This window comes from Diuraphis noxia, unplaced genomic scaffold, assembly GCF_037042655.1.
Source record: "Diuraphis noxia isolate RWA-SAM2 unplaced genomic scaffold, SU_Dnox_SAM2 contig0003, whole genome shotgun sequence".
Classification (NCBI taxonomy): domain Eukaryota; kingdom Metazoa; phylum Arthropoda; class Insecta; order Hemiptera; family Aphididae; genus Diuraphis; species Diuraphis noxia.
Window position 1 is genome coordinate 38,445,640 of NW_028301713.1, and position 15,140 is coordinate 38,460,779.

At 27.2% G+C, this 15,140-nt stretch overlaps 1 protein-coding gene and 2 pseudogenes across 2 annotated transcripts; all 3 read left to right on the forward strand.

The window, feature by feature from the left end:
* Positions 1–3,321: 3,321 nt before the first annotated feature.
* LOC149057322 (uncharacterized) lies at positions 3,322–3,938 on the forward strand (the record flags this gene model as incomplete). Its single annotated transcript, XM_089223381.1, has 2 exons — positions 3,322–3,355; positions 3,422–3,938. Coding segments are annotated over 2 exons (402 nt in total), but the record flags the coding sequence as incomplete, so codon positions are not given.
* A 275-nt stretch (positions 3,939–4,213) lies between these two features.
* On the forward strand, positions 4,214–6,060 carry LOC149057323 (isocitrate dehydrogenase [NADP] cytoplasmic pseudogene; annotated as a pseudogene).
* A 2,724-nt stretch (positions 6,061–8,784) lies between these two features.
* Positions 8,785–12,732, forward strand: LOC149057324 (phospholipid scramblase 1-like; annotated as a pseudogene). Its single transcript, XR_016191254.1, has 7 exons — positions 8,785–9,573; positions 9,829–9,903; positions 10,074–10,184; positions 10,859–11,076; positions 11,913–12,080; positions 12,191–12,352; positions 12,414–12,732. The product of XR_016191254.1 is annotated as a phospholipid scramblase 1-like (transcript).
* Positions 12,733–15,140: the final 2,408 nt, after the last annotated feature.

Consider the following 15,140-nt stretch of genomic DNA (forward strand, 5'->3'; position numbering starts at 1 on the left):
TTACCTAACTTATAGCAGAGGCTCTACAGAGCAACATCCACTTACCCGTTTTTTTAAAAATAGATTTTAAAAACAGCTCTAACCATTTGTATAAATAATAGGCATTGGTTGATTACAAAATATAAATTATCGCCGAGATTCTGATTTTATGATTGATAGCATTAATCCCCGTACATGCAATTATAGAAAAGTTTAAACGCTATAAAACATTTAATTCGATGGCTCTAGTCGTAATTTTGGCAAATGATAATTGCCAAGAATACATTCGCATTACATATAAATGTTTGCAAGTAATTTTGAAGTTGAAAAATCATAAAATTTTTGTGTTTATAACTAAGTATTACAAATGCAACACTAAGTTTTCCATAAGTTATCCTTCAAGTAGCTATAGAGAAAACTAGAAGCATCATTATAGGAAAAATGTTTTGAACGTTTGAGTTTTAAATTTTTATGAAATCGCGTAACGATAACAATGTATCCTCAAACTAGGTATATGTATATCTATGATATGATATGATGGTGATAACTACATGAAATGTTTTTGGAAAAAATGATTAACTATTATGCCTTATGCAAAATGTGTCCTAATTGAAAAATAAAATATTTGTTTCAAAATAGAATATATGACAATATTTAAATATATTATATCTTAGACTGACAAATCATCTCCGTTCAGAATCGTTTTTCGTATACCTATCATTGCATTCAAATTTAATCCCATCCATTACAGTAACCTACTGTACAGCAGAGCGACATCCACGACTTACCCGCTTTTTTGAAATTAAATTAACATGACAAATTAATAATTTGTACTGTACATAGCTTTAATTAATTTTGTATTATAGTGTAATAATTATTCCATGTAATATCCTGAACCACAATAATAAATAAGTTGTAAATAATAAAAATAATAATATTTTATAGGTAGTCAAATCTATATAGGTTTTATATTAAGTATAATAATAACTCGCAAGAGGGTTTTATTCTATTGACCCGGTACTGGTGGTCGGTTACTTTTGTTGGCCACCGGAATTACTAGCACTAATCTAAAACCTATGAAATATTGCCTGCGAGCTGCCAGCGATCCAGATGTTGGAAATTTTTTTAAATAATGGTTGAAAGACAACTTTTAACAGTGAAAAAATTATTTAGTGATAGTTTATTTCTAGTAAATAACACAAAATATACAATAAGTTTTGATATGAGTGGCATATAATGGTGTTAATTGCTATGGTACACTCTGTCTTTGTTGTCCTCTGAGGTTCCTTATAAATCATGTCACTTCCTTTGATTTGTACGGGTTGCGTATGCTGCGGATTTCTTTTTTGAATACTAATATCTAATTTTTATGCTAATTCGTGACCAGCTGGTCAACAGTTACTTGTTACAATTCCGACACTTTATACAAATATACGTTTTGTGAGGTTAAGGCTGTTATTTATATGTGATGTATTCTATTGTTCGTTATGATTGACTGTACTAATTTGTAGAATATTATTTTATAGCAAATACCTAGGTAGTAATATATTCTATTATTTGTTACGATCGCTAAAATGAATTCGTAGAGTTTATTGCCTGCGACAGAAAGATAAATAAGTAAATACCTATAGAGTATTTGAAATTTGAAAATTACTAACATTTAATTTCACATATAAAATAAACTCAGTGTTTTATTATATTACATTTATGTCAAAGAGCTTTTTTCATAATAGTTTAATACAAATATAAATCTCGTATGTAGATTAGGTACTAGATTCCTACTTTGTACTCATTTAGATATATTGGATTTTTATATAGTGGGTTAATTATTTGGATACTTATTAATATAAGTAAATAACCATAAAGGTTATTCGTTTTTCATTCTGAAATTACGGCAAATTAACTTGGAGTCGTATTTTTATATTATATTTCTGATGAATGTTGAAAACAAAATTTTGAATTTAAAAACACCACCCTAACACAGATAATAAGACCGGAGAACTCTTGAATTTAATTGACGTAGAAAATAGTTCGCGGCGAATTATAGTTCGGCGGCGAAATGATCGTCGGCGAATAGTTTGGCGGCGACTAGTTGGCGACGAAACGATGGCGGCGAAACGAACTAGAACAAAACACTTAACTTAACGCGAATAATAACTGACTATGGACTGTCCACTAACGCAGTTCAAATTCAAATCATGAAAATACGGAATCACAATTAATTATAATACTTGACATTATTAAACTCAATATTTTTATCAGCTGTAGCCTGTAAGCAATAAACCGCAATAATAATAGTAACATTTAATTATTTAAGTTATAAATAGCTATAATTTTCACTTGCATCGAAAACATCATGTTATTGAAATAAAATGCAGGTCGATATGTAACCCACAAATGTTGTGTATCGGTAGGTATATTACTTCATCGATTATAGGCGTACTGTTTTGATTTTTATATTACGTGATTATTATTATTGGTATATTTGGATTTTGCGTAGCTACTTTTAGTGGGTATTAATTATTTTTCCTCGAATGACGACGACGATGTCGAACAGCGGTTCAATTTCCAATAATTATATTATTACATTATTTGTGTTGTACTGTTGTCACTTATCAGTTATCACTTATGTTGGCTGACAAAAATAATATCAGTTTATTTTAATCATGGCTAAATATATTTAGCCATGATTTTAATAATGTTCAGAGTGTATTTTATCTTGGATGTGTAATAAATAATAATGAGTAAAGTGTTTATGTTCACAGACTATGGTACATTCTATATTCACATTTTAGTATTTTACAAAGCGTTTCTTACATATTTATTTAAATACACGTTTGTTGACGAGTGACGACACAATTATTATTACTAAATGCCTTTCTTTTATTAATCATAATAGAAAAATAATTTTTATACAAAAATGTGTTTCATTTAATTTCTTAGACGATAGATCTTTTTTTTTTTGCCTTTTTACTTATAAATGCCTTTTTGCCATTTTTTTACAATTTGTACTTATAAATGCCTATTTTGTGTTTAATTTTCAGTTGATTTTATAATTTTATACCCAGCTAGAGTATTATCACTTTAAATGGGTTTTATTATTCGCAATATTTATCGATATCGTCTTATCGAGTATTTGGTACGGCCATAAAATTACCCGTACACCTATTTAAAGATTAAGATATGTTCGTAATGCGTAGATTCAAGATTGTTCGTCAGTCCGCCTGCATTTGTCGATCGCAATAATTGTCCAGAATTGCCAAATCCACCTAGACCGATAATTACACGTTGGGGTACATGGATTAATGCAGTAAAATACTATTGTACAAATTTCAATGAACTTTGCCTGACACAATTACAAAACTAGAAACAAGAGGTAACAAATATTATTTTTATGTGTTTTACATATTTTATGTATTAAAATATACTGTGTATGTTTTAGGTGTATTACTATCGAAAAGTGTAGATATTGTAAATAATATACAGATTAAACTCGAAGAATGCAATGGCGAAATAGCTAAATTGAATTTGGATAAATTCAACAAAGTTATATCGAAGAACAAAGGATGGGAAAATATCAAAAAGATCATCCAAGTATTGATTGGAGAAACCACAAGCGATGACGATCTATCAAGTAGCATTCTTAATTTAGATAATTATTTAAGTATGAAATACGCCCCGATAATTTCGGTGGACATAGAAAGATCGTTTTCGATGTACAAAAATATTTTAACCCCTAACCGTAGCCGTTTTTCTGAAGACAGCTTATCAAAATACATGGTAGTCAATTTTTTTTTTTATACCAACTAGTTTATTTTGCATTAAATTAAATGGTATAACTCAAGTAAGTTAATATTTAAAATTGTTTTTAACTAATTTTTAGGACAAACCTGGTTAAAGAAAAAGGTACCAAATCTATTTATACAAAATAGCATAAACTTAATGTAGTTTAGCATTAATGCTCATTTTTATTTTCTATTTTTCTCAAAATGTGTGCATTTGAAAGTGTTTAAAAAATGTTCACTATTTTATTTTGTAGTATATTTATGAATTGCCATTTTCTATAAATTAAATGCCTTTTTTTTACATTTTAAATGCTTTTTTTATTGATTATATTGCCTTCAAATCCGAACCCTAATTATGATATTTCAATTTAAAAATTTCAAGTTTTTAATACGGATAAAATAAATTTTGATTTAAAAATATTGAATAACTAAAATCAGAAACTGTACTAATGAGTCTGGTCATCATCAGTCAGTAATAAAAATGAGAACGACTGTTCAGACATCTTTGACAACAGCTAGATGAGTGGTCACTTTAATTTCGCCGAAGCAAATACTCGATATTTTTCCTCTACAGGGAAAATCTATAAATCATAAAATAAATTATTTCGTTAAAAATTGTTTATTATTATGTTTAATTATAAGTTAGTAATCATAAAAACGAAAACCTTACGAAAATTAAGTTAGAAACAAAAAACATCTTGTAACCAGTCCATAAATATGTTTATGACTTATGTTTCGCTCGTAACCGCAATTATGCTACAGCTTCAACAACGATCTTGGCTAAAAATCCCATTGTTGAAATGGATGGTGACGAAATGACTAGAATTATGTGGGAAAAAATAAAAGAAACACTAATTTTTCCTTATACCAAATTAGATTGCTTGTACTATGATCTTGGTCTACCCCATAGAGATGCGACTAATGATCAAGTAACTATAGATGCTGCAGAAGCTACATTAAAACATAATGTGGGCATTAAATGTGCAACAATAACACACCAGACGAAGCTCGTGTTGAAGAATTTAAATTGAAAAAAATGTGGCTCAGTCCTAATAGCACAATTCGTAATATTCTTGGCGGAACAGTTTTTAGAGAACCAATTATATGTAAGACTATTCCTAGACTGGTCCCTGGTTGGACAAAACCTATTGTTATTGGTAGACATGCACATGGTGATCAATACAAAGCTACCGATTACTTAGTTAATAGGCCGGGCCAATTGGAATTAGTTTTTACTGATCACAAAGGACAAGTATAAAAGCTTAAGGTGTTTGATTTCAAATCCCCTGGTGTTGCAATGGCCATGTATAATTTAGATGACTCAATAGCTTCATTTGCTCACACCAGTTTTCAAGTGGCTTTGTTGAAAAAATGGCCGCTTTATTTATCTACAAAAAATACCATTCTCAAAAAAATGATGGAAGATTTAAAGACATTTTCCAAGATATTTTTGAAAAAAACTACAAGTCTCAATTTAAAGAAGCTAATATTTGGTATGAACATCGTTTGATTGATAACATGGTAGCTCAAGCATTAAAAGGGGATGGCGGTTTTGTATGGGCATGCAAAAATTATGATGGAGATGTCATGTCTGATATTATTGCTCAGGGATATGGTTCTTTGGGCCTTATGACATCAGTTCTCGTCTGCCCTGATGGTAAGACATTAGAATCTGAAGCTGCTCACCGAACAGTCACTAGACATTACAGACAACATCAAGAAGGAAAACTAACATCAACAAATCCCATTGCTTCAATTTATGCTTGGACTCGTGGTCTTAAACACAGGGCAAAGCTTGATAACACTCCTGAACTTACTACATTTTGTAATATATTGGAAGAAGCTTGTGTAGAAAGTGTTAATGCTGGCCATATGACTAAAGATCTCGCAGCTTGTATTCATGGTTTAAAAAATGTTAAAGAAGTAATGTATTTGAATACTTATGAGTATTTGGATAGCGTGAAAGAACATTTAGACATTAAATTGAAACCATAAGGGTAATTAATTGAGAGACAATACAGTTAAATGTATATCAAATTATTACAATATATTTAGATCATACATTCAGATTTAAATTTAAATTGTTGATACATGCACCTTAAATAATTGCATTTGTTAGAAATTAAATATTTTTAATTTTAGCATATAATATATTATTAAAATCTTCTAAAATTCACTTTTTAACCCCATTATTTGTTCCTGTATACAGGGATACAAAAAAACTGTTTGCATCGATTGGTGCAGTTTGACAAGTCTGACCTTTCACATCAATTACGATTTATTATTTTACTATACAATATACATACTTTTTATACTTAATATTATAATATATATATATATAATTATAATATATATGCGGAACTGATAATAATTAGGATTTAGGAAATCCGTTTACCGTATAGCAATCATAGGCGTGCGCAGAATTTATTCGCAGGAGATGCCAATCCAAAATAACTCAATTTTTATCTTAAAACAAAAAAAAAACAGAAATCAGAATTTTTTTCTAAAAAAATGTAATAAATAATTACATAACTCTCTGTTACGTTTGTGATAAAAATTATGATAATATTGATAGTTTTCACTATTAAAAGTAAAAACATAAAACAAGCTATCTGAGTAGACTGCAGGGGATGCCATGGCATACCCGTCATCCCCCTGCCTGTGCACACTATTATGATAGCCATATAGGTATATAATATATACGCAATTAACTGACGCGCGTGAACGATCTATTAATTGTACTTTATCTCCAAATTTATGATATTAGTATATGACATTCATAACATAAAATTAATATATCAGTATACAGTACAAAAACACGCATTTCACGTCGCACGTGTCTCTCGTCATAATTTTTAAGTTTTAATATGGAATTTGTAAAAACTGCTAAAGGTAATAATTTATTAGTGTATAGAGGTTTCCTATACGCTAGAGAGAAACCACCAACAATTTAATGAACTTTTTGTGGTATTTCGTCCGAGCGGGATGCCGTCCGACGGAATATTGCTGGCGGGATTTTGTCCTAGACTCGTAAGACTGCAGATCAGAGAGTTTAATGTAATAGTAAATAAATGAACAATAATAACTTAATAAAAGTTCTTATTGTTTAAAAATTCATTATTTTTGAGTTTTTCAAACTTGAGTAACTTTTTTTTTGGTTCTTATATCGAAAAAATAAAAACAACGTTGCACTGAAAATATTCTCCTCTTTATACCGTGTGAAAGTATGGTTGCTTAACTTGGATTACAGCTCGAATGCTTCTTTCACGCGCAAAACAGTTTTCACAATGTTTTACATTTTTAAGACGGGGATAACACATGTGGGTGTAGAGTCCTCTTAATAAAACCATAGCTTCTAATTGTTGAAACATAAAAAGTACAAAATATACCAAATTATTTCTCAAAAACATTTTACTTCAGTCGTAACAATCAAAGCAAAAGTACGTGAACAACTATTTTTATGCTCATATATTTTATATTTGATCTGTAAAATGAACACAAAATCACGACCCCCACTTTATTTATAATAAAAAAACATCTCATTTATTATGTCAAACATAATACTATTTGGATTTTTTATTACAAAAAAAATTTTTGAATGAATTAAAATTTAATACTTGAATTATATTTTATGTAGGTTATTCTTAAATTGAAAATGTTTTATTAATAACATTTTTCATGATATTATTTAAAAAAAAATTTTTTTCGTCTATAATATTAAACTTTTTATTATAATTTTCTGATAAAAATATTTATAAAATATTCTACGTTAACAATAAAAATATAAGAAATCCATTCGAACAATTTTTATCTCACATTTTAAATTCCATACATAATTAAATTAATATTTTTGTGAACTATCACTTTTATGCCTATTAATACAACCGAATTTAATAGCTTAATATTTCCCGAAATAAAATTCTCTAAGATTAAATCATCATGAATTTATAAATTAATTTCAACCGACTAATTACAGAATTTAATAGAAGAAATTTAGTATCAACTGGTACAGCAGTTGTTGAGCTAAAAAATAGGTTGCTAAATTATTTAAAAGGAGAATCCATAGATAGTGATTTTTTGACACTAAAAATATACAGTTATCTTTCTAACAATAACAAGGAAGAAGAAATGGCTGATAATAAGAGACTTTATTTTTTTAAATTCAATTCAAATGAGTTTTCAGGTTCAATACCAGAAAACATAGATTCATTTTTAAAAAAGTGTGTAAGTGAGTATCATTCTGCTGTATAGTAGAGATGAAGAGTATGCCACTATAATGGATGTGTTAAATTTGAATTCAATGACAGGTATCATTGTATGTGAAAAAAAAATTCTGAACAGAGCTGATTTGTCAGTCTAGGATATTACCTATATTTAAATTATAATATATTTTACACTCGCAAAATATTTAAGTTCTGGAGTTTTTTTTTCAGTTATTTGAAGAAAAAGGTTATGGAGAACCTTGTGTTGAGTTTTTCGACCTTACGTATAAATCACAACAATTTTATGAATTTTCAATTTCATAATTCCATTCAAATTTTCGCGATTTTGACATATTATTTCGTAAACATTTGAACTTTAAATGATTATAAATAATAATGTTGACTAACGATTTTTGTTTTTTTTTTTACTATGATAAGTACAACTTATAAAAAAACCTTGTATTCAATTTTAAAAATTTTTCGGGTGTCCTAATTTTTTTTATATGCGTTTCTAAAACAAAAACAAAAAATCGAAAATTTCAATCGTCTATAAATGTCTTAAAAAAGTCAAAATATTTTGAAAATGTAATCGTAGGCAGATAACGCTAATACAAAAACTTGATGAAAATTTCAAGTATTTACAATGATTTGCTTTTTTCGTTACTTTTTTCGGATTTTTCCAAATATTTTTGAGAACTACTAGTCAATTTTTACTTTTCTTACTTAACTATACTTTAGTATTCAAACAAAAAATATGGTATATATGTAGTTTAAATAATCATAACGTGTTAATCATGAATACACAAGAAAAAAAATATCAAATAAATAAATAAACAAATTTTACTATTTTACTATAAATAACATTATAATGAGATATTTCCAAAAAATATTAAAGAAATAACTAAAAATGTTTTAGAAACCCCGCAATAATACGTCATCATATACTGCATTTCTGAAAATGAACAAAGGGTTAGTCAACAGATATTTGTAAAAAATACGGCAGATTTTCTGACATATTTTCTAATTTGAATACGAATTTCGTTGACACTATACGTCTATACCCTTTATCAATTTATAACCAACAATGAATAAATTGTGTGTCTTATATTATTTAAATATAAATATAACAATTGTATACATTTTTTTAATTAAAAAAGTTCAAGTTGTCACGACACCCGTTTAGAAAACACTACTCTAGGGAATAATTTTCGGAATAATAATTGATGCACAAAATGTTAATGTAATTTATATTATAGTGAATATAAATTGAATAGGTCATTAAAAATAACTATGTTAATTCGTACTTATAATTTTTTTATTATTTAATCATTTTACACATATGGCCAAAAACTCTAATGCCTTAATGATATTGTCGTTAGCATGACACATGAATAGTACGTGTAAGTGGTAAATTTGTTAAGTCCTTGAATTAAGATTTTAGATTATGAGTCAAATAATTAGTTTGCATAATATACTCAGTACACATATTAGTTGATGTGTCTAATAACTACCTATACAAACAAAATAAAAATATTGTATTTTTCAGAATATTTTTATTTGAAAACTGCAAAAAGTTAAAATGGATACCAATTTAAATGTAAAATCAGGTATGAGGTTTTTATAAAAAAAATATATATATTTGATTTTAGTAAAAACAACCCAATCTAACATTACTATCTATTACCTAATAAAATAAAAAATAAAATTTCCACTGGTTTTAAATACTTTATGTTTTGATTAATTTTATTTTTATGTTGCTTAATATTTATTAAAGATTACTTTATTAACTAAGGAAAAAATAATTTTAAGTACATCCTATTTTTTATGATCTTCTCAACATCATTCACCTCAATATCCATTAGTCGGTAATCAAAGTCAAGTACAAGTTATTCAGTATCAACCCAGCGCACATCTAACATCTTCTCAAGTCGTAGCTGGTAAATTAATTCGCAATAAAAATAAAAATTAAAAATTATTTAAAACTAAAAACTCAAAACAACTTATTCAAGGAATGAATATTATATCATGCATTTTCTGATAAATATGTTTAATCATCATATAAATCAATTGCTCATTATTTTTAAATTCAAATCTTATAATTTAACAGATGGCTGGATGCCTATATCTCAAGCTATACCTAATAACTGCCCAAATGGACTCCAGTATCTTTCAACAATTAATCAATTATTTGTTAAACAACATGTGGAAGTAATAGAAGGTAAAGAGTTAAAAACTTATACCAAGTCTGTATACCTGCGAGATCTTCGTGCAGTGATATAAAATGGGGAGTTAGTAATTTTTCGGAGTGATAAAGACTAGATTTTTTTTCTGCTCCCCATATTTGGACACCTTAAATCCAACTAGGCTTCAGGAGAGTTTTGTAAAGCAAAAGTTTATCCATAATTTATAGTTCAGATGGATGTGAGTTACAAAATAATAAGAATAAGGATTTATAAAGTTTTTCCTAACAATATATATCTGACTGTCTAAAAATTGATTATATTTGATTTGAACCAGTGTAAAATCAACTTCATATTATACGAGTATGCCACACTGGGATAAATAATTACAGTAGAATCTCGATAACTCGAATCGGTTGAGAGTGAAAAAAAGTGCGAGTTATGAAAATTTTTACTTACGGAAGTTCACACATACCATATATTGAAAGGTTCCACTGTACCTATACCATTGATATGATGCAAGCACCTTTGTACACCCTTTTTTTTACATCGGGTTGGTCTAACATATTTCTAATAAATCTGAATTTCTTTAATAAAATATTATATTTCATGAAAGTAATCATTTAGTGACAAATATACTTAATGTATAAAATATTGCTTTTCTACTTTCTACTAAATAATAATTATGATTGTTTTCAATAAATTATTATAGCCTTAACAGGATTTAAGACCCATAATCAGTATACAATTAAAAATTATGATGGTCAAAAAGTATTTTATGCTGAGAAAGATACTGATTGTTGCACACGGAATTGTTGTGGATCAATACAACCATTTGAAATTAAAATCTTGGATAAATAAAAAAACGAAGTTATCCATTTATCAAGGCCTTTCGCATGTCAAGAATGCTGTTTTTCTTGTTGTTTACAGGTATAATTATGCGCTATAATTTTTGGAATTATTTAACAATGACTATGTTTTAAGTTTTTATGTTTTTATCTGACAAATACTTTTAGAATTAGTACAAAAGCTTCAATTTTAAAATTTGAAGATAGTTTCCGATCGAAAATTAGATCCAGTTGATATTTTAAAAGAGTGAAAACAGAATAAAATTAAAGTAACTCTAGTACATAATCGGGTAAAATATAAAAAACCAGGTGTGTACGTAGGTATATCAGATTTGTATTTCACGCACAATGTTGATATGACAACATTAATCCGAAGACTTGCACATGTTAGTAAAATGTAGGTAGGTTGATTTATGGGAGAAGTAGGTACCTATATAATAAGTATTATACTCGTAATTTATGAAATGTACATAATAATATTATTTAAGTGTATATTATATTACATTATATTATTATTTATATTACACACACCATGTCACCCAGTGACGTCGAAGCCTATATTAAGTTCGGGCTACGGCCTAAAATATTTTGAAAATTTAGGATAAGGCCGTTTCATATTAGCTACATTCTTCTCTTTTACTTCTCTCTTTAAGATATTTTGCGACATAGAATTTACCAATTTTTCTAGACCCATTTTTTACACATATGGGGGGGGGAGTGGGTGGAAGAGGCGTTCAGATGTTAATACATCGACAAAATATATCAAGAAACTGGGATATTATTAAGCTTCACTTTTTTTTTTTATATAACTCAAATAATAATATTCATAGAGATTTGACTTTTTTAATAAATTATATGATAAAATAATACTAATTATATTATTTTTAATTCATGTATTTAAAACTGTATATCTAACAGAGAATTGAAGTATTTTCACCACCTGGGTGTTTGGTTGGAGTTGTGGAACAAGATTGGTCAATTTTAAAACCGAAATTCACCATTCGTAATGCAGCTAATGAAGAAGTACTAAAAATCAAAGGACCAAAATGTACATTTAGTATGTGCGGAAGTGATGTTAAATTTAATGTAATTTTGAAAATTTTTTATCCAACTAACTAAATATTTTAAATAATATACTTTAACATAGAGTACGAGAATTTCATATTTTAATCACATAATAATAATGTATTTTTCAGATAATATCTAAAGACAATACCGCTGTAGTTGGCCAAATATTCAAACGATGGTCTAGAATCTTAATGGAAGGATTTACTGATGACGATTTCTTTGGTATTATTTTTCCTATGAATCTTGATGTACGTATGAAAGCTGTCATGCTTGGAGCTTGTTTTTTGATTGTAAGTTAAATGTGAATCTTAAAATGATTATTACTAATTGATTATTTATTAATATTTATAGGATTTCATGTTCTATGAGCATTAGTCATACCCGTTGCATCTGTTGCGAATAGAAGCTTTTCACCTGAAGTTACTCTTGATATTCTTGTACGGGTGGGCATATAATAATTAAGAATTTGAAATTGAAAAGTACAATTCAAGCAAAATGTACATGTTCATTTAATTCCACACAAGTTTTTACTTTTTCTTTTAATATCTTTTGATTGTCATAAAAATATTAAATCCTTAATACAGATTCCTTAATCGTCGTTATAAATTATTGCCTAAATAGATAAACAATTAAATTTAAAACTTTATACTTAACTGATAATTTATTCAACTTAGTCACCTTTAAATAAATACTAAAAATTTATATAATTCACTATCTTATTATTATTAAAAATACCTACATAAAATGTATAATTCTATTTTTGTTGTAGTAAAAAAAATTAAAATTTTTTAAAAGTTATATTTATATTTTGTTTATTAATTGATTTGAGTAGTATTAGATAGCTAAATGTTTTTCTTCAGTATTAAAATGGTATTAAACAAAAATATAATATAGTTCACTTATATTGAGTGAACTTTTTGACTGTGTGACAGATTTTTCCAGTTTAAAGTGTGCTCATATTCACAATTCTTGATTTTTTTGTGAATGAGTATTTTTTCTGTTTGTTTTTTTTTTAATATACCCCACTCTATTATATCCATAATACTTTTACCTTTATCTTTTACCTATAAAAGAAAAAATAGAAAAATATTATTAAAATTTCTTTTAAATTGAAATAATTGTGAAAAAATTGTATCATATAAAGCCAAATCGATGTGTCAGTTCATAGCAGTTGTCGACTGCAGTATTGCTTCTGAAATAGGTTATCGAAGTTATCAGTTATCAGTTATTAGTAAAATAGTAACTAAGAAATAAATGTTTTTATTTATTATATTTGTAGAGCAAATTTAATATTGTTGTAGTGTAGTATTTGGATTGTTGTTGGAGAAGGTATGGGGGTAAAACGGTAATGTGACGATTGAATTTTTGCAGAACGCTCTTTCATCCAACCTTCTCTGAGTCTTCCTTCTAATTTTTTTTCCTATATCAAGCACTATTCATTAGTTCCAATTTATAAATGCATATGTTTTACATTTTTTGAGAGAATAATATGACACTGTACAAAAATTCAGTTTAGTGACGATTTTAATATACTTGCTTAGAAAATTCGAAGTAATAATAACCAGACTGAGAATAGGACACACAAAAATCCCCACAGTTTTCTAATGTCCAGGGAAGAACCTCCAATATGCACTACCTGCGGTTTCAAGTAACCATTAAACACATACTCGCCGATTGCCGAACATATCTCAATACCAGTGTTAGGACTTATCTAGATAAATTATCCAGATAATAATTATTTTCTCTTTTATCTTATCTAGATAAATAAATATAAGTTATCTAAGTATTTATTTTAGATAAATATTTGACTTATCTAGATAAATTTAAAAGATACATTTTTTAGTGAAAATGAGATAGATCTGTACCAAAAATATTATTAACTATGTGAATTTTGTTTTTGGTCCACTCGATAACTTCTTCAGCAGGGTGACTTCCCAAATTTTTATTTATACTTTGTTACTCCCTAGAGTCCCTTGGATCTTATTGGTTCCTTATATAATTATATGTGTTGAAGTTAATGTTTGGTGATACACATCATGATATAATAAGTTAAGTCGAAAATAAACATATTATATAGGCATGTACTTACATGACATTATATATGTTTTTTAAATTAGTTGTTTTAATTTTAATTTCTATAATTATCTGTTATTTATCTGGATAAAATATTTTTATCTTTTATCTTTTTGTTAGATGAATTAAATTTGTTTATCTTTTATCTGTATCTTAGATAAAATTTAGTGTTGTTATCTTTATCTTTATCCAGAGGATTTTTTTGTTATCTGTTCCTAACACTGCTCAATACCCGTACAAGCTTCAACCTGCCCGAATCATCACTTTCAGAAATATTAAACAACAATCCTCAATCCATTACCAACATCATACAATTCGTCACAGCCGCCAATCTTCTAACCAAAATTTAGTATAATTTAGATATACATAGATACAATTCATGTAATTTTTTTTCTTTTTATATATATTTCTCACTTTAAACCCAATGGCCCAAGTTTCCGAGAGTATCATTAGTAAAAAAATAAAAATATACTTGCTAAATGGCTAGCATACCGTCGTCTTGTGTAATATACTGCTGATAAGTGCTATTACGTAAATTAATGTTGAAGTCGAGTATTTGCAAATATGTTGACGTTTTATTAAATATAATTCTTAAGGTCATCAATTAATATTATTTCTGTATTTTATTAAAAACAGACATATTATTTTATTTTGTTGAACTTTTATTATACTTTATTTTATGTATTTTATTTTTTAATAAATCTAACCAACATACACTTTTTTTTATTTATTTATATTTCTTGAACGAAATAAATAACTATTTTTTTTTGGTAAACTTCCGATGTAAAAATGTCGAAAAATGTTTTCATATCCTTATCAGATTTAGTGTTGTAAGCTTTGCATTGCAAAATAAAAATATTGAAAAGTTAGTGTAGGTTCCAAACTTTTTTTGTTTCATTTCTTTTTTTAGCACATAAATAATTTTGACGATTGATCTAAAATATATTATTGTAATTTTGTTATGTTATATTTTAAATTTAAAAAAAAAAATAATATTAATATACG